Here is a 21,221-nt window from a genome sequence, read left to right as displayed (position 1 = left end):
TTCCTTGGTCCAAGTGCAACTGCCGGTAGGAATTCATAATCATAATTTACTTAAGTCCCTGAAAACCTTACATATTGTTCAGTACCACCTCCAAAAATCCTTAAAGGTAAGCAGTACCCAAACCACCAGCCAGCAGCCTACCTGTCCACCCATTACAACTGCTGACTGTCACCTAGGAAAGGGCCCGTTACGGTCACCCTCACAACTTCGACTATGGTCAAGGTGGATGGACTTGCTGCCTCATCGCTGCCCCGCACTAACACATAATGAAAAGCTCATTCTTCCATAGAAGACCCCTTAAACTAAGACTCTCTTGGGTTTCTTAATACTGTAAATTTTGTGTGTATGCCCCCTATAATAGACAGTTGGATTAGGATTAGCCGGATCTATGGCAACAGGAGTGGCTACCTTAATAGCCAGTGGTTCTAATTTTAAAGAGCTGTCCAGGAAGATCAGATCAATCTAGACATAGTCATTTAGAATCAACTATGAACCAGCTTTCGGACCAAGTAGACTCTTCAGCCAAAGTGCTTTTGAAAAATCCCAGTTTAGATTTGCTCTCCTTAAAAGAAGGAAAATTGTGTACTGCTGTGGGAAGAGCATGCTGATTTTATGCTAACAAACCTAGTATTATTAAAAAATGTGGGACAAAATCAGAAATATTAGCGGCAGGACAAGATGGTATCATACGTTATTTTCTTGGTCACTATAGGTTTACTAATAACAAACTTAATAGGTCTTTTAATTTTGTTACTACCATGTATTTTAAATGCTTTAGTTAAGTTCATTCAGTCTGGTACAAACTCAGTTAAATTAATGGTCTTACCCACTCAATACACCCCTTTGGAAAGCCCAACCTGTTCAGTAATGCCCTAATGAGTCAATGATTTGATTAGTCCATAAAAGCAGTGGGGAATGTTGAAGCTGACTTGACATAAGGAATGCCATTTTGAGAGTTTTAAAACTGCTCCTGACCCTTCCCCTGCCTATGTTCTCAGAAGGTACTGTGTGTGTGGTCAGAATATCTGTCAGAATGTTCTGTGTGAACAGAAAATCCTTCACAACCTTGACTGCTCCCAGAATGGGGCCCACTCAGTGCATGTAAACTAAAGCTTATTTGCATAGCTTCTGTAGAATGTTTCCTTAGCTCCCTGGAAAAACCCAGACCTACCCCTTAAGTCTTCCAGCCATGGGTTTTATCTTTATAAGCGGACCCCTTAAAACAGTGAGAGACGTTGGTCATCCTGGAGCCACTGGTGAGGGTTAATAAAGACTAAATTGGAACTTTGGGGATTATAGTGGCCTTTCAACATGTTAGCTTATGACATTGTGCATTCAACTTTTTAAAAGGACAAATGACATGGTTTACCAGGGCCGAGAATGAAATAAAATTTAGTCTTAAGGTCAAGTATAAGAAATAACAACTTTATGACAAGGTAAAAATGTAAACAACTTTTCACATCCCATGTCAACACCGCCCACCAGCCCTACCACTACAAAGCATGAGTTAACAGTGCTTATCGGTCTGAGTCAACAACAGGCATCCATTAAGATAAAAAGCTTAACATTCAATGGCCAACTTAACCCAAACAAAAGATAAATGTAATTAACCAGCCAAAGGAAAGATAGGCATATTTACTCCTCTAAATGTAAAAACATCTACTTTGATAGGAGTTGGTTTTATGAGTTTGGGAATGTATTTCTGTAAACTCAAGCCCTCTTGCCTTTTCTATGTTGGGGTGCTTCCTAAGGCCTCAAATGTCTTCTCACACAATAAACCTTGTTAACGCTAATAAACTTGATTATGCTCTTTTCTCACCATCATGCTATCTGAATCACAACTTTTGGGGTTAAATCTTTTAATTTTTTTTAAGAAAACATTTTATTGGAGGCTCATACAACTCTTATCACAATCCACACATCCATCCATTGTGTCAAGCACAGTTGTACATTTGTGACCATCATCATTTTCAAAGCATTTTCTTTCTACTTGAGCCCTTGTTATCAGCTCCTCGTTTTTCTCCTCCCTCCCCCACCCTCCCTCATGAACCCTTCATAATTTATAAATTATTATTATTTTTCATGTCTTACACTGACTGATGTCTCCCTTTACCAACTGTTCTGCTGTCCATCCCCCTGGGAGGGGGCTATAAGTAGATCATTGTGATCCATTCCCCCTTTTGCCCCCACCTTCTCCTTCTGGTATCACTACTCTCAGGGGCTCATCTGTCCTGCAATCCCTTTGTTTCCAGCTCTTATCTGTATCTGTGTACATGCTTTGGTCTAGCCAGATTTGTAAGGTAGAATTAGGGTCATGAGAGTGGGGGCGTCCAGGGGGGGGCATTAAAAATTACAGGAAAGTTGTATGTTTCATCGTTGCTATACTGCACCATGGCTTGTCTCCTCCCCGCAACCCTTCTGTAAGGGGATGTCCAGTTGCCTACAGATGGGCTTGTGGTCTCTACTCCGCACCCTCTCTCATTCATGATATGATTTTTTTTTTCTGGCTCTTTGATGCCTGATACCTGATCCCATCAACACATCATGCTCACACAGGCTAGTATGCTTCTTCCATGTGGGCTTTGTTGCTTCTCAAGTTGTTGGCTGTTTGTTTATCTTCAAGCCTTTAAGACCCCAGACTCGATATCTTTTGATACCCGGGCTCCATCAGTTTTCTTCACCACATTTGCTTCGGCACCCACTTTTTCTTCAGTGATCATGTCAGGAACATGAGCATCACAGAGTACCAGGTCAATACAACAAAGTGTTCTTGCGTTGGGGGAGTATATGAATATAGGACCAATGTCCATCTACTACTTAATAGTAAACCTATAAATATATGTACATAGTTCTATTTCCCCATCATCATATATAAATGTTTACATACATACATGCCCGTATTTAGACCTCTATAAATGCCCTTTGCCTCCTAGTTTTTTACTCTAGTTCCATTTACTCTCCTCTTGTCCCACTTTCATGTTCAGCCTTCATCTGGGTTTCGGCAATTCCTCTCAGTAACATTGCCCTTGATCAAGTCCTACAAGGCCTCCTCCACTTTCCTCGCCTTTCATTTTAGATCACTTGTTGTTCCCTTGTCCCTGGGTTTGTTAACACCCATTTCCTTTCCCCCACCTCCTCCTCTCCCATGTCCCCCCAGGAACCATCGGTCCTGTTGTCTTCTCCTCCAGATGACTTATTATGCCTAAATCTTTTTTTAGACCAAGAATAATAAACTTATGTAGAATGGAGGAAACCAGATTAATGTAAGTTTCTTTAATGTTCTATAAATAGTGAGAGCATATAACTGACAATCATTCATGATAAATCTCAACTTTGCATTCAAGGATACAACTCATCAAATTTTGCGTGAAATTTGTTAAATTAATGGTGGCTATATAAACAACTCCATGTTTCATTTTCATTAAGAGCCTATAGTAATTATTAATCTAAATTGGAAGTACAGAACTAAATATACTTGAAAAGTGATGAGAACAAACATTGTGGCTCTACCAATTAAAGCAATGCCCTTTTTCATAGTGGAAAATAAAAGAAACCCAGATTATTGAAACTCTTACCGCAGCTTGCCGATGAGTATTAGACAATATTCCATGAATCTTCACTTTGTCTTTTTCCATTTGGTCTATGTTCACCCATAGATCCCGGCTGGCAGAATCAGATGGACCATATATCCGAGATATGTAGTAATTGTGATCTGTGTCCTCCTGTAATAGTAAAGAAAATAATGGATATCAAACATAATTCCTATGATTCTAAACCACATATTCAAACACATGTCTATTAAAATGATCCATGCTAGTATTTGTCACAATGGCCAATGATAATATCTGTTTGGACCATCCTGGTGCCACATCTTACTGCCTTGTACCCGTGCTCTGTGTTGACTATGATAGGGAGCAGAAGTCTGGGAAGCAGCAGTGACTATACTACTAATAGAGGCTAAAGACAACAGTTCAAGCATATACTTGTTTTTTACATTAAAAAGAAAAACATTTTGTGCAAGGAATTTTTATCAAGTAAAGAGATGCAGGTCAGCAAACAAGCCATTGCAATGGTTTAGGAGGTGACTTTTCAACAGTGCAGAAATTGCAAAAGACCTTGGCAGACATGGAAGAAGAATAACAATGAATATTGAAGATGTGTGTGGTAGTTACATAACCTGCTGTCAAGTTGAGACTTAAGAGTGAAGGGGATGGAGTTTAGCCTGTCAATCAGGTCGCAGCGTGGTGACCTCATTTGGAGGCATTAAGGAGAGAAATAGCTCGCTGGAGGCGGAACACACAGATACTCCCTGGGAGACATTCCAAGACACATGGAGCTAAGTTCATGCCCTGAGCTGGAGGAGCTACATAGAGACCCCTGCCAGCACTGAGATGCGTATACCACCACTGGATCCACAAGGCTTTCCACCCACTGACCTGTGACCTTCTGCACTTAGCATCCATTGCATGTGTTTTGTGAGTCTGAAGAAGACTTTATAAACTGGTATCAGATATGTGGCCTAATGTTGGACTTATGGATGGATCTGGACTGAGCTGGGGCATTTTCTCAATATTTAATTGCTCTTGTATATAAAACTCTTTCTTATTCACATATGAGTCTCCCTGGATTTGTTTCTCTGGTCTACCTGGGCTAACACAATGTGAAACACTTATCCGGGAAGAATAAGCCTTGTATTTCTCTCACAGGGTGGTTTTGAGCTTCAGATCTTTCAGTTAGCAGCCAGCCCAAAGCACAGCCCACGATGTCACCAGGGCTCCTATGCTGTGGCCCCAAGGGTCTTTATGAGAAGGGGCTGACTTAGCAGTACCTGACAACAGCAGCATATTAGAGAGCTTTCTTATTGCTACTCAAGCAAAAATGTCACTTTTAGACTCATCTGTAGAAAGCCTGAGCTGGAATTACTATCAAACAACAACAAACTCAAAATTCTCTCCTTGAAAATCACTGATATCAGAGCCTGCCCTCAGTCAATGTTCCTAAAAATAGAGGTAACACATTATTTTAGTTGACTTGAGTTATTAAGTTTTACTTCTATTGGAGTGATCATTATTTATCTTAGCAAGGTGTCTATCACAAAACCTTAATTTATATCACCCAACCAATGAAGAGCTTTTAATGTTTTAAAAAGGCAATTTTGGTGAAGAACATGCAGGGGGAAAAACGTACATTTTGACCAATTCTGGGGAAATTAATAGATTTTATTGTTCAATATAATGTTGTTGTTGATTGATCTGAAGAGTCTTCACGTAAAGATTTTAAAATCTTTACTTAAACTAGAATATATTCTAAAACATTCAAGTAAATGTAAGATGCATGTTTAATGAATCTATGTGTATGGTTTGAACAAGCAAACTTAGGATGTGAATTTTGGCAAATAAATTCATTATTTGACCGCTGATTAAAAAAATGAGTCCTGATGGTACCAGGATGGCTGCTAATTACAAGGTCAGCAATTCATGCTTAAGGGCTGGCTGCTCCCCAGGTGGGCAGTGAGGCTGCCTGCACAGGTCTTGGAAACTCTAAGGAGTAGTTCAATTCTGACTTAAAGGGTCACATTATTCTTGATACCCAGTCAATACAAAAATCCTGTCTCCCTCTTCACAAGTCATTAGGCAACATACACACACAGAGAAGTCAATTAAAAGAAACATTCTACGCATATTGATTTTCCTTTAAGAATCCATGAACCAAAGAATATGATCCTAAATATAAAAGCTGAGATGTAGAAAATGCTTTTAATTGCAGACTCTTTTGACATAAAAATCCTACAAACCATTCTAATTAAACTTTAGTTATCACATAACATTTAGTATACCCCTTTGGTCTAAGAATAATAAAAAAGGATCACAGAGAAAGAAGAATAAAACACCCCAATCATCTTTCATAAAGTTGCATCCAATTCCTAGTGACACACCTATAAGATAGAGCAGAAGGGCTGCTTTGGGCTTCCAACATGACAAATGTTTATAGGCACAGAGCATCTCATCTTTCTCCTGCTGAGCAGCTGGAGGATTTGAACTGCAAACTTTGTGGTTAGCCGTTTAGTGCTTATCACACAGTGCCACCAGGGCTGCTACAAAGAAGGGTAAACCAGATACAAATAAGAAACAAAAAGTCCCATACTTCAAGAAAGACTGGATACCCTAACTGATTATCAATTTTCCAGAGCACCATGACACAGATTATGTTCTTTGAGGGTAAAGAGCATTGTGATTATATTCCCAAAATGCATTCAACTCTCTACCACAGTCTAGAGCCAGTGGTTCTCAACCTGTGGGTCGTGACCCCTTTGGGGAGCCAAATGGCCCTTTCACAATGGTCGCCCAATTCATAACAGTAGCAAAATTACAGTGATGAAGAAGCAATGGAAATGATCTTATGGTTGGGGGTCACCATCACATGAGGAACTGTATGAAAGGGTCTCAGCCTTAGAAAGGCTGACAACCACTGGTCTAGAGCCTATGTTATTGCCTAACCAGAAGCTTCATAGGTCAGTTTTACTTTGCTGTTAACAGCATCAGACAATTAATCACAAGGTTGGCAATTCAAGCTCACTGCCTACAGTGGAAGAAAGGCAACGGTGTCTGTTCCCATAAAGATATATGGTCCTAGAAACCCTAAGGCACAGCTCTCCTGTGCCCTATGGGAAGGATTGCTCTAATCCTTTAAGTCAGAAGCAACTCCGTGGCAGTGGCTCTTGCTTTTAAGAGCAAACCATTTTGCAGCGGACACTGCAGCGGCAACAATGGTTGTTGGGTAGACACTGGCACACAACCTGATGAGGCTCGATCAATGAGACATTCAAGAGCTTGGTAGTATACCCATTGCCACTACATCAATTTCAACTTAGAGTGAGCCTGTATTAAGGGTCCCTGGTTCACTATCTGGTATGTGTTGGACGGCGAACTACAAAGTCGAAGGTCCAAATCCACCTGCTGCTCTGAGGAAGGGACAAGAAGGCTGTTCCAACCCTGGTACACCTGTCCTGACTTACAGCCTTGGGACCCCTATACAGAGTCGGGAGAACCTGTGATTGACTCAAGGGGGATGCGTGTGGGTTTGACAGGACAATGTAGATTCGTTCCATTGGGTTTTCATGACACAAATTCTTTTAGGAAACAAATTGCCTCAATTTTCTCCAGAGGATCTGCTCAGGACTTCAAACTGCCAACCTATTCATTAGCAACCCAACGCACCCCCAGGCCTCCTCTTTGGCTCCAGAGGAGAGCACTTCCCTCATTGTAAAAGCTGAGACCTGTCAGGAGATGTGCAGGGGTGAGAGTGGGATCTACTGAAACCAATTACCACCCGACAAAATTTGATGCTGAAAATAAGGCTGACACAGAGAGAGGGGCAGGACCATAAACACCATAAAGAACACACCTCGCTCCCTTGGAGAAGTAACAAAATCTTTTTTCATTATCAAAATATTTTGAAGAATACTAACTGACAATCGGGTTGCGAAACTTGGCTTAAGCGATACTGAATAAGGCAAACCCTCTAAAGATGTGTGTTGCATGTGTGGCAAACTGTCCCATGTGACAGAGTGCCACTACCCCGTAGGGCTTTCTTGGCTCTTGGTTGCCAGTTAGGTAGCTAACCAGAAGGGCACCAGTTAGAAGCCATCAGTTTCTCTGTGTGAGAAAGACCGAGCTTTTTCTACAGTAGTCTCAGAAACTCACAAGGCCTGTCCCACCTTGTTCTTGAAGGTCAAAAGGAGTTCACATAGACTCGATGGCAGTAAGGTTGGGTTTTGTGGGGGAATCTGCAGGGAATTCTTTCCCCGGTGTACAGTGCTAGATGCGCTTAGACCATCATCATGTAAACTAGGAATTCCTTCAAAAATCACCACTCAGGAAAGCATTCAACTCAATCACTTCTTTCTATTCCTTCTGACTCCACAGTCTAAACAGAAACTTGTGTCTAACCAGCTAGAAATCATAAATGACAAGGACTCCACTAATTTTTAATTGAATTGTATGAAGCTGTCTTTTAAGGAAAAATTCAGTAAGTTAAAAAATAAATTTTCTCCCTATCACTAGTGCTCTTATTAAGAGTTGAGGGACTTTTAGGAGAGAGATGAAATATTTAGATGAAATATACCACAGATTCTAACACTGACAAATATCTTTTTATTTTTTCTTTGTTTGTGTGATATGGACTTGTTTGTCACTATAGACTCCAAGTCCATTTCAATTTAACTTTTCAACATTAACTGTCAATGTTTTTACTGCCAGATTTCAATGTACAGTAATTACCTAATAAGCATTCTCATTGAAATTCCACATCTTCATTATAGCGTGAACGCTACAATGTTAACATGAATAACTGTTGATATCAATGTATCTAAAACAGCTTTGGTATTTTCCTTTACTCTGAAATTTCTTTAATTATTCAAGGAATGGTCATAAGTTTATCATGATGAACAATGTTGGTGTTATTTTCAATAACAAGTTATCTGTAAAAAAATATGCAGTAGTTTGTTTAATTAAAATTACATCACTGATAATCCACTTTCACTGAGTCAATTATGATTCACAGTGACTCTTTAACGCCCTGGCCCTCAGGGTTTCCAAGACTGTAATTCTCTAAGAGAGCACACAGCCCCCACTACCGTTCTTGGAGCAAGGAGTGGTTTTGAACCACCGACCTTGTGGAAAGCAACCCAATAGTTATCCACATCGATGACAAGGCTTTGTGAAAGTATACCTTCACTTTGACTTAAATCAAAAGTGACAAGAATAATATCCCATCTTAGAAAAAAACAAAATGCTGAAGAATTATTTCTTGGTCTTGACTCTTAGGGTCCAACTTTGCCAAGTTGCCATGGCAACATTGATTCTGTAGGGAAAACGCTGTATTTTTGACTTAGGAATTTAGAGAAATGTGTTGTTAAATTCCAGAGAGAGGGGACTAGGCTGTTCTGGAAAATCATATATTAAATGTCTCAAAGAGTATGACATTTTAACCCTACTGCATTTGTCAAACTATGCTCTGGCCTTATAGGAACAGTGGCACTCACTAAAGAGTAGTCAAAGTTCACTCCAGGAACAAACATTTTCATTTTCTGTCCAAAAAACACACTATTTCTAACATCACGGGGTTGCCGATTCATTTAGGAAACTGACTGTTACTGAAAGTAGAAAACACAGGTGGTGGCTATGAATCCCATAAATTCACGTTCCACAAAAATGCCTGGAAATGTGCAGCTGTGTACAAACACTACACATGGAGAGGGACATGCATTATTACTGTAGTCCAGTCACCAGGCGCCCATCAGTGTCAACAAATCTGAATATCTGTTATCTGTTATCTGTTATCACGGACATTGTTGTCATTGTTTTTGCTTGCTGTCAGGTGGATCCCCACAGGTATCAACTAGATAAAAGCCAAGTAGAACCGACGGGTAGAATGTTCTAGGCTGTGCCATTTAAGAATAGATTCTAAGGTCTTTTCTCCTTTGCGAGGTTGGTATGTTTAGCAGTCTAGTGTTCACCTCCGTGGCACCAGGGGTTCCTTGGATGAGACATTAGGTTGATTTTATGATTAGTACATTTTATGGATGAGTCACATTAATGTAAGAAGCAACAGTGATTAGATTCCAGACTCATTAATAACGTATAAAAGGCACACACGCAAAACAATCTAGAACTTATGATATGACCACTACTTAATATCTACACATACAAAAAACATCAGGTAGGTAAGGTTACTGACATTGACCCCATTGGTTACCATTCTATAACAAGTAAAGAAGTACTGTAATTGGAACGGTCCTTGTATAGGGACTTTGTGACTAGGAATTGACTTGATGTCAGGGACTTCTGAGTGGATGGAGTTGTTGAATGTTATGGCTCATCGAGGCTCCATCCACAACAGGTAGAAACGCCGCTCCTGTTGTGTGTGGTCTTACTGTTACAGGCACTGTGCCAATCCATCACCAAGCTGATCTTCCTCTCTGTCGTGGGCCGTCTACTTGACCAAGCAGGATGTCCTTTTCCAGGGACTGAGAGCTCAACCAAAGTACATGAGATGCTGTCTTGCCATTCTCACTTGTAAAGAGTGTTCTTGCCTGTACTCACTCCCACATGGCTTTGCTTGGTCTTCTGGTAGGTGCACATGCTTCTACAATGGCGGAACGCAAATGCAACGATTCTTCTCTGTTCTTTCTCATTACCATCAGCTTTCATGTGCCTATGAAGTGACTGAAAATAGAGCCCAGTCCGCACAGCGACCCATTTCTTAACGCTGTAGAGAGGTCTTGTGTAGATGTGCTAGATGCAATACGGCATCTGATTTCTTGACCGCTCCTTCATTAAGTGTTGAGTGTGAACCCAAGGAAAACAAAATCCTGGACGTCAACCCCCGCCTCCCCAATTTATCATAATGTGGTTTACTGGTCCAGTTGTAAGGATTTTGATTTTCTGTACATGGCGCTGTAATCCTTACTGAAGGCTGTGGCCTTTGATCTTCATCAGTAAAGTGCTTCAAGTTTTCCTGGTTGTCAGCAAGCGAGGTTGTGTCATCAACATGTTGAAGGTTTCGAAATGTGGCTCCTTCTAATAGTGATGCCCTTTTCTTCTTCAAATCTTCAGCTTCTGGTTTCAGTTCATTAGCAAACAGATTAAATAAGTACCCTAGCTTGAAAGGATTCGAACAATGGTAGTTGAATAATTTTATGTCAACCAGACACTTCTGGCTGTTGGGGGGGGGGGTTGAGTCAAACCCGTTAATCATGTGGTAGCTTGATAACACCTCCTTGAGGGTGGGGCCTGGTGTCTGAGAGAGAATGACTGAAAACGGCCTCTTTCTCGGTGACTCTGTTTTCCTGCTTGTTGGGAATCTGCTGCCAACCCAGAGAGCTGTAGGGACCCTGCCATTTGTGGACCAGCTTTGGACTCAGGTGACTGCACACGTAGGCCTGTTATCTTCCTGGTTCCTGGTCCACCATTGTGCATCACTGGCATGTGGATAAGTATGAAGAGGAACCTATGGACAAGCATTGGGTCTATGGACTGCGGTTGGACAGGGCTCGGGTACCTTCTTGATATAAAGTTGCTGCTTAATATAAAGTTCTTTCTTGAACATAGATGAGCATCTTCACTGGATGTGTTTCTCTAGATGACCCAGCCTAACACAAAACCCTAACTTATGAGGGGGTAACCAAAAAAAAAAAAAAAACCCACTTGCACTGAGCAGAGCAGAGCTTTTAAAATACTCCTTTTTCCCACCAGGCAAGCAGCGAGCTACTCCTCTGAGTTGGTGCATCCAGTGGCATCACCTGGGAAGGTTCTCTCTGGTCACAGTGAATTTTTTCGTAAAAGCAATTTTTCTGGAACCTTATTTTTTTGATGGTTGATTTAAGAGAACAGCTTGTGTGACTATGGAATTTTGTTTCCTGGTCCGGGAAAAATGCTGCAGAAACTGTTGTGATGTTGAACACAGCTTAGAAGGATAACGCCATAGAAAAACCTCAAGTGTATGTGTGGTTTTCTCCTTTAAAAAAAAAGATGAAATGTCAATTGATTACAAACCTCGTTCTGGACATCTGTCAACTTCTCAAAGAGACAAAAATTTGGACTCATACTGCATTTGGAGTTTGTTTCACCACGTCAGACTATTAATCAAGCTTTTATTTAGAGGTAATGAAAAAGTGCATACCAGTGTGCAAAAAAAGGCCTGATTTGTCACAGGACTGGTTTGTCATCACAACAATGTATCTGCTCACACAGCCATCTCAGTGTGCCAGTTTTGGGTAAAAAAAACAACAACAAAAACACAAATATATGCCTTTTTCCCTCTGTACCTGGTTCACCTGACCTCACTCTGTGTGACTTATTTTTGTTTCTGCAAATGCAGAGGGGACTGAAAGGCCAGTAATTTGAAAAAACAGAAAAGGTGAAGAGAAAAATGAGGTAGGCACTGCTGTAAGCTATCCAAACAGATGAGTTTGAAAAATGTTTCCAAGAATGGAATCGCAGATTTGACAACTGTATAAACTGCAATGGAGACTTCTTTGAAGGTGATAAGGTTGTTTTGTAAAAACAAAAAAACTAAGACATAGCTTTTTAAAAAAGTACCCCCTCATATACCATTTCTGATTTAAGCCATGCAATCTATCCCTGTTCTGTTAAAAAATAGCTTCTTAGTCCACATAAGCACAAATAAGTGTTCTCAAAATCCCATTTTCTGAAATGTTACGTATAGTTTGTTATGATTCTCAATTAAACCTACGTAAATATCTTCCTGGTATTCTCTGCTATTAATCCAAACTCACCTGACAGTTTTTAATATATAGTGAATACACGACATTCTCGGAGAAGGCACTCACAAGGACTATGATGCTGGAGGAGTCCTAATGACACCTTACCACAAAGTCAGCACGTCAGAGTCACCGGAGATCCTCCATGGGGAAATGAAGATGCCAGCCCCCACACACATGCAGTGTTGGAGACCCCATGGTTGCCCCGTTGGGATTCATTCCAAAGGAGTGTGTTTGATACAGTTTGATACATGGGAGTGTGTTTGATACAGTTCACTGACAGTCCTGAGGAGCTTCCGTGGTTAGTATGCTTTGCTGCTAACCGAGAAGTTGGGAGGTTCAAGTCCAGTTAGAGGCACCTCAAAAGAGAGGCCCACTTCCGAAATGAAAACTCTGTACTGCACAGTTCTAATCTGACAAATGTGGAACCTGTGAGTAGAAATGACTTGAAGGTAGCGTCTTTGAATTTTTGGTTTTACCTTTCATTAAAAATAAGTTTTAATTCTCTATAGCTACGCTGTCAAACATTTAAAATATTTATATATTAGTGAATGAGGGGAGGAGTGTGAAGTGGAGACCCAAAGCCCATTTATAGCCACTGAAAATCCCCTTACAGAAGGGTCTCAGGGAGCAGACAAGCCAGTCAGGGTGTGATGAAGCAACTATGAAAAATACAACTTTCCTCTAGTTCCTAAATGCTTCCCCACCACCACCACCACTATCATGATCCCAATTCTACCTTGAAAATCTGGATAGAGCAGAGGTTGTACACTGGTGCATATGGGAACTGGAGGCACAGGGAATCCAGGGTGGATGATACCTTCAGGACCAGGGGTGTGAGGGACGATACTAGGAGAGTAGAGGGTGAGTGGGTTGGAAAGGGGGAACCAATTGCAAGGATCCACATGTGACCTCCTCCCTGGGGGACGGATGGACAACAGAAAAGGAGGGTGAAAGGAGACATCAGACAGGGCAAGATATGACAAAATAATACTTTATAAATTATCAAGGGTTCATCAGGGAGGGGAAGGAGGTGAAAAATGAGGACCTGATACCAGGGGCTTAAGTGGAGAGCAAATGTTTTGAGAATGATGAGGGCAATGAATGTACAAATGTGCTTTACACAATTGATGCATGTATGTATGGTGATAAGAGTTGTATGAGCCCCTAATAAAACAATTAAAGCAAATAGATAAAAATATTTATATATTGTCTAAAAACTGGCATGCTGACACAAGAAACCAAAGAATCTGTGAGGAAACAAGACGAGGAGGGGAAGAGCGAACCCAGAACCTGAGAGCAGCAACCAACGCAGAACCGGCAGGACCAAAATACCAACCAGGGACATAAGACAGAGTCTTCATAAAGGCCCACTTAGAGATGAGTCTTTTAACTGAGACACTTAGAGGCGAGCATCAGGATCAAGAACATAAAATTGCTCTGTAAATTAGCGGATCCATAAATGTCCATTAAGCCTTTCCCCCTTAAATGACCAGCCTTCATGCCCTAATTGAGGTCTATCAGGACTTCTCCACTATATACTATAAATGGATCTCTGAGTCCCTTTATAAAATCACTTTATTTTATAAACATTGTATAGAAGCAGTTATAGACCCTCCTTCTTCGTCATCCACTTGTGCAGAAACAACTTATCTAATGCATACAAAGTACATGTTTTTATCCAGAGTCATATTGATGAAATATATGGCCAGTGGGACTGGAGCATGTGGACATCATGAGGTGGACAGCAGCCTACATAGGAAACACTATGACTTAAAGGGAGCCTTCTTTCTGACAGGGAAGTGTAGGCAGACACTTAGCTTTTATTAGTTTCTTTTTAATAATAAAAAATAGATGATAACATTAGCCATTCTTTTATTGAATTCCAAGGAATCAAATGAAATCAATGTATTTAAGCACATCTGAAAAACATGTGAACAGAATATGAAGCATCCAATATTATGAAACCATCCCCACAAATTCGGCATGATAGGAACAATTACCTTCAAATATTGTTTAATACACACCAGTAAATTCCTCAGCAATATCCTCTTCAGATACTAAAAACAATTATATGGCATTCAATTCGATTTAGTGTATTAGTGTCAGAAGAATTCAAATCAATCTGCCTATCTCCTGTTGATTAGATCGGATTACTGTCACAGTTCTCATTACACACATTTTTTACATTGGGTTTTCAGTGTCTTTCACATACCTTCCTGTTTGTCTTAGGCTGAGCACCTACTTGCTGCATAATCTACCCTCCACCCAAATCCCTCCCCGGGTCCCTGGCATGGCTTGCTGTGACTGTGTAGTGAATTTTATCTAGTGCTAACAACAGTTTAGCGGAGAGAGCCCCACCAAATCTAAAACTAACGCCGCTCATTGCCATCGAGTCAATTTCAACTCATCGTGACTCGATCCAGGGGTGCTGAGGTCTTCAAACTTTATGGAACAGAGAGTCTCACCTATCTCCCGAGGAGCCCTGGTGGGTTTGCAACTCTGACCTTGTCCTTAGCACACCATGCCCTGGGGGTTCCTTCAGAGTAAACGAAGCGTGTGTGCGTGGGTGGGTGTGGGTGTGTGAGCGTGAGAATTTACTATGAGGGTCAAATCCTGTGGGGCACACAATAGGAGAAAAAGGCGAGATTTTTATGATTATCAAGCAGCTTCCATTTCCCAGCAATTATCTCTCTCACAGCAAAGCTTATTTCTCACAGGACTCAGCAACAGGTAAACAGCACAACACACCTGCGTCAAATTAATAGCAAAATGAAGACTCTCAAACTCAGCCAAGTGACATCCTCTATCCCTAGGCAGTGTGAGAGGTGTTGGCGTGTGTTTATGTTTAGTTATTCAATGAGACATAATGCATTTTTCATCAGGACACTGTATATCATTGACTGCCACTGGTAGCAACCCTTTAACGTTAGTAAGAAGGAGCCCGGGAGATGATTACCAATCCGCAGGGAAGAGATATGAAAGGACTGAGAGATAGTCTGGGGCAGAGTTTTCAATGAATCATTAACATCCGTTTGTCTTTTTAAAAATACAAGCAAATGCTTCTCACAGCAGCCACGAAGGCGGTTCATTGCCAAGTTACCAGGTAGCTCTGAGGGCTCCAAAAGCCTAGCAGAGAAAGTGGGAGCACAAAATATTTAAAATATGTATGAGATTTCCATCGAAATGTACCAAATTAGCATTTAGAATCATGTAGCTGGAAGGAGATTTGGCTTGAAGTGCAGGGTCTGCTTTTAAATAGCAAGTCTATCTAACTTGCAGGATTTACTTTCAGTATTTGTTTCAGAAGAATTTGAAATAGGTGGCTTCTAACATGCCTTTCCACGAAGGTTCTAAGATTCTACAGCCACAAGAAAAATAGGAAATGTTTGTGAGCGTCAGAAAACCTCTTGCAGGATTTAAGTAATTCACCAAAAGAAATGACAGAGCTGCAATTTTAATAGCGTGGATTCAAAACACGTTGCAGCTAGCTTGTTACAGTCACCACCCGCAGGAACAAGGTTTCCCTGGCTGAGAAACAGCAGACTGGCTCAGACTGAAGAGTGGAGGCCACTTCACACTTGTTCCTGGAAGTATAAGGATCCTCTTAATTTTGTGGGCAGAGTGAGTAACTAAGGTCCCACTCATAGCGACTGTGAAGGAAGGTGTCGAAGAATTACCCCTGTGGGCTTCTGAGACTGTAGATCTTTGTGGGAATACAGGGTCCATCTTTCTCCTGCGGGGTGACTGGCTGGTTGGAAACGATAGTTTAGAGTGTTACCAAATGTCTCAAAGTCTTTCACATTGTATACGTGTCCAGTAATTTGTAAATAAGCAATAATAATATTATGGAGGGTTTCATAATTATTTGATAATGAATTTTAATGAGTTTTAAAAAAATCCTACTTTGAAGGAATGGAAATTTCTGTTCTAGATTTTATGACTGGGCCAAGACTCTGGATATATATTCCTTTATTAAATTTGAATTCGTAGATGCTCTAAATTTATTACCTTTGCAAACGTCTGTCATTGTTTAATACTAATCAGAATTGTCACTCAAGTTTTCTAATATAGGAGGATTTGGGGAAAGCCACATAGTTCTTAACCTTGACGTACTTTTCAGGGAAGAAAATGTGAAACTACTATGATTGATAATTCTAAAAGAACTTACTGAAAAGTCTTCTATAAATTATAACTCAGTTAAGAATCTTCACCAACATTACATTTGTGGAAAGAGTTGGAATTTTTTTCTTCTTACCAAGTGGTGATCATTATGGTAACATTCTCGTCATTAGAGGAATTAAATATCCAAAAATATAAGTCTGATATTGAAGTAATAGGCAATGATATAGCTTTAGTTAGTCTAGTTAAAAATAAATATATATGTGACTAGTTTAAGGCCAGAGATTGATATTTTCTTTAGACTTTAAACATAAAGTCTTCATCCATCAGGGACATAGTAGTTTCTAAAATGTTGCTAAAGAAAGGTTAACACTGAAGAAAGCTGATGGTGCCTGGCTATCAAAAGATATAGCATCTGGGGTCTTAAAGGCTTGAAGATAAACAAGCAGCCATCTAACTCAGAAGCAACAAAGCCAACATGGAAGAAGTACACCAGCCTGTGTGATCATGAGGTATCGATGGGACCAGGTATCAGGCATCTAAGACCCAGGTCCTCTTCCCCCGCCCCCCGTCCCTCTCCACACTCTTTTTAATAATAAAAAATAGATAACATTTGCCATTTTTTTAAAAAGAAAGGTTAACATTATGGAGAGTATTTTTGGTGACAGTCTAATACAAATCGACCCTTTTAGAGATAATTGTGCATTCTAGCAACTTTCTTTTTTAAAAAACATTTTATTAGGGGCTCATACAACTCTTAACGCAATCCATGTATACATCAATTGTGTAAAGCACATTTGTACATTCATTGGCCTCATCATTTTCAAAGCATTTGCTCTCCACTTAAGCCCTTTGCATCAAGTCCTCTTTTTTCCCCCTCCCTCCTGGCTCCCCCCTCCCTCATGAGCCCTTGATAATTTATAAATTATTATTTTGTCATATCTTGCCCTGACGTCTCCCTTCACCCCCTTTTCTGTTGTCCATCCCCCAGGGAGGAGGTCACAGGTAGATTCTTGTAATCGGTTCCCTCTTTCCAACCCACTCTCCCTCTACCCTCCCAGTATCGCCACTCACAGACCTGGTCCTGAAGGTATCATTCACCCTGGATTCCCTGTGCCTTCCGCTCCTATCTGCACCAGTGTACAACCTCTGCTCTATCCAGACTTGCAAGGCACAATTCAGATCACGCTAGTGGGGGGGGGGGGGAGGGGAGGGAGCATTTAGGAACTGGAGGAAAGCTATATTCTTCATTGGTGCTACATCCCACCCTGACTGACTCATCTCCTCCCCTAGACCCCTCTGTGAGGGGATCTCCAGTGGCCAACAAATGGGCTTTGGGTCTCCACTCCGCACTTCCCTTCATTGACTATGGTAAGATTTTATTATTCTGATGATGCCTTATACCTGATCCCTTCGACATCTCATGATCACACAGGCTGGTGTGCTTTCTAGTAACTTTCTAAGCCTCTTTCGTTAACACTATGAAATGGGAGCTAGGAGTAAAAATGAGGCGACTTCAACCCTGAGGTGAATTTGATTTGAAATAAAAACGTGAATGTGTTTCAAAAATTATAAAGTATTATTTGATACAACTTATATTTGTTGCCAACATATTCTATGGCCAAACGAACACCTCAGACATTCTACATCCTTGGCCTGTGACATCTGTTATATGATTGCTCTCCAAACATCAAAGATTATTCCGTAGTTAACAGAGGCCACATCGCTCTGCAGCCTTTAATAGAGAAAAAGACTTTTCACAAGCACCATCCTGAAGAACAAGAATCTTGCTTTTGTTGAATCTTATATAATGACCTGTGATCTGAGTGAACTATTTTAAATGTCAAATGATATCAAAAACAGACAGGTATAAAAGGAATAGCAACCAAGGAAATTCATTTAACTGCTCACAGTACATATTAACTGATAGTAGTAACACGAATCACTAGGAGATTTCACCTAAAGAACTTTTTATTTTTCAAAACCACTTTATTGGGACTAGACAAAGCAGTATTGTACAATCGCTACCACAATCAGTTTGAAAACATTCGTTTCATTCCTGGACTCCCTGACATCGGTTCCCTTTCACTGTCCTCATCCCGCCACCACCTCTGTCCCCTCCAGAAACAGTCAACAGGGGCTTCAAGCAAAGAGAGTGTCCAACTGTACACGTTACTTAGATGAAGGAATCGGTGGGTGTTGCTGAAAGGAAGTCGTATGCATGCAAATGAGTTATGCAATTGCATTAAAAAAATCTAACCTTAAGGAAGACAGGTAAGGATCGCATGGTGTTTTTAAGCTTAAAATGCTTCACAATGCTGAAAAATAGATAGTTCTATCTTGACTGTGCCTCTATGAATGTCTGCGTCTATTTGTAGGAAAAGGCCACTCAGCTCCAACTGTGTCATGTCTCTCAGACAGAAACCATTCTCTACACGGGACATTTCTAAACTTCCCATTTGTTTTATGGTTCATATTATTTTAGTTGGTCACACTTCTGAAGTCTATAGAATTGGTTTCGAGGAAAATGAATAGGTAAAAAATAGAACAAGAATAATATGAAGCCATAACACAAAAGTAAATGATTTTTTGAACACATTGGACCTGTGATATGCACACTTCACAAAATCATCAATCCCAATAAAAAACAAACGAAGTTTTGTGACTCAGTAATTGAAAAATAGACAGGTCTGCTAGTACTCCTGACAGGTCACAATGAAGGGCAAGCTGGTCCTTTCTTTCTGTATTCCAGCTGCCTCTCCTGCGGGATATTTTCAGAAAGCTCCCGAAAATATCTCATATTAAGTTACAGTTCCACTTGGTCTCCATACCTAATGTGTTTGCTATAGCTCTGCCATCTATTGCTATGGATTTGGGGTAGTTGACCAATCTGTGGTACGCCAGATAATCAACTTGTCACATAATAGAGAGCATGCATGTAATTCACACAACTCAGCAAATTATATGTTTATATACTTATTGATAGTGTATATATGGATATGATGTATAGATATACTTCACTTTAACAAATAGACTAAGAAACACTGAGTAGCTTGCAGAGCATCACATCAATTTTAGGGATATCAAATCAATTAAGTGTAATTCCAAATGCATGCATTTTTCACTTCTATAACACTGTATTAGATTTCCAGGACCTCCAGGAAAAATTACACTTGCTCAATTTGAGTGTGAGGCAATTTATCAAGGCTTCTTTAATAGCTCCCTCCTAGGTCTTCCTGCTGTTCTGCTCCACTCCCTCCGTCAATTCTCTTTGTAGCAGCCAAAGTGATTCCTTAGAAAAAAGATCGGATCAATACCCATTGCCTGTGCCAAGGCGATCTCCCATAACACTTTGAGTAAAATCTAAAGTTCTTACCAAGCGTTGTGGGGGCTTGGCACATCTCTCTCTCCAGCCTCCAGTTCCCCATTCCATGCTCTGTCCCAATCACAATGGCTTTCTTGTTGCCCAAGAGTGCATGTATCCTCAAGTTTCTATACCTGCGACTGGAATGATCCAAGGTACTCGACCCTGCTTTAACCCCCGGCTTCCTTTCATTTTATCTTTGACAATTAAAATGATGATGGGGAACCAGTAAATAAAATATCTGTCATCTTAGCATTTTTATACCCACAATGCTGTGCCGCTATGCTCCTCGTGTTATAAAACGTAATCGCCAAGGATCTGATTCTAAACTTTATCGCCTGGCTGAAATCGTCAGATGCTTCCCCATCTCCTCCAACCAAACCTTGGATAGTCATTCTTAATTCTGACCTCAATGCAGTTGTCTATTCTGGAGAATTCGTATAGCTTGGGGAGATCACATTTGCCCATTTCTGTTAGTGAGCAGGGGTTCGAGGTTCACCATTCCTGAGCATATACCAGAACTTCCTTTCTGCTGATGGACAAAGAAGGACTTTGTATTGATCCACTCATCTGTTGATGGCCCCCTGGTTTCAACCTTTTGCAGACTGTGAATAATGCTGTAAGAACACATCAGAAATGTTGTTTCCTTTCTTACCACCAACTTCTTTCCCCCATACGTTGTCTACCACTCTCTCTTCCAAACATAGTTCTATTGGGTTCATGAGTGCATTGATAGTGATTAGAATATTATAGGGCACATAGTAGGTATTCAATATGCATTGGGTGATGGTAAAGTGCATCTATTTTTTACATAGTATCCCTTTGGCTTTATCACCCCTTAGAAAAGATGACACAGTGGTCACATCGTAATGGCACAGAAGAGATTGCAGAGCATATACAAACCAATGTAATTAATTTATACATGCATTCTCTTGACTGCTCAGCTTGAAATTCCCCCACTCCATCGCACAAAGCACAAACCATCTCTAATAGTACTTTTCTTATGTGCTTCAAATAACTGCAAATCTTGGTTTGTTTTTTTTTAGAACAACCATTCCTTTGTTCACAGTTTGGGGGATTGGCGAGATGGGCTGCATTCAGTTGGGAGCTCCTTCTGTTCTCCGCAGTGTCCCTCGGGTGGATTCCTGCCCCAGCCTTCCAACAAGTTAGCCAGGCGGCTCCAACAAGTTTCTCAGGTGGCTCTTGTAACAGGACAAGTGTCTCGGGTGTGATTCAGAGACCATCTGAGAGTCTCTTACTCTCTTTGGGTTGTCTTGATTGTCAAGGAGGCCTTCCCAGACTTAGTCTCAAGGTGACAGCATCTATATGTGCCTATGAGAGTTTGCACAATCTGTTGTAGCTTTGCTTACATGTTGCATAATATCAGGTTTGTTTTTTAGTCTTTTAAAAAAATCATTTTATTGCGGGCTTACACAACTCTTATTGCGATCC

General features: G+C 40.6%; 1 protein-coding gene across 1 annotated transcript in view; it reads right to left on the bottom strand.

The window, feature by feature from the left end:
* Nucleotides 1-21,221, bottom strand: part of PLXDC2 (plexin domain containing 2) — a 520,641-nt gene that overhangs the window by 263,794 nt on the left and 235,626 nt on the right. The window contains exon 3 of the mRNA XM_075552462.1: nt 3,576-3,722. Within this exon, the coding sequence (XP_075408577.1) occupies nt 3,576-3,722 (147 nt within the window). The remainder of the gene's footprint in view (nt 1-3,575; nt 3,723-21,221) is intronic.

This window comes from Tenrec ecaudatus, chromosome 6 (genome assembly GCF_050624435.1).
Source record: "Tenrec ecaudatus isolate mTenEca1 chromosome 6, mTenEca1.hap1, whole genome shotgun sequence".
NCBI lineage: Eukaryota > Metazoa > Chordata > Mammalia > Afrosoricida > Tenrecidae > Tenrec > Tenrec ecaudatus.
This window is presented reverse-complemented; position numbering and strand designations above follow the sequence as displayed.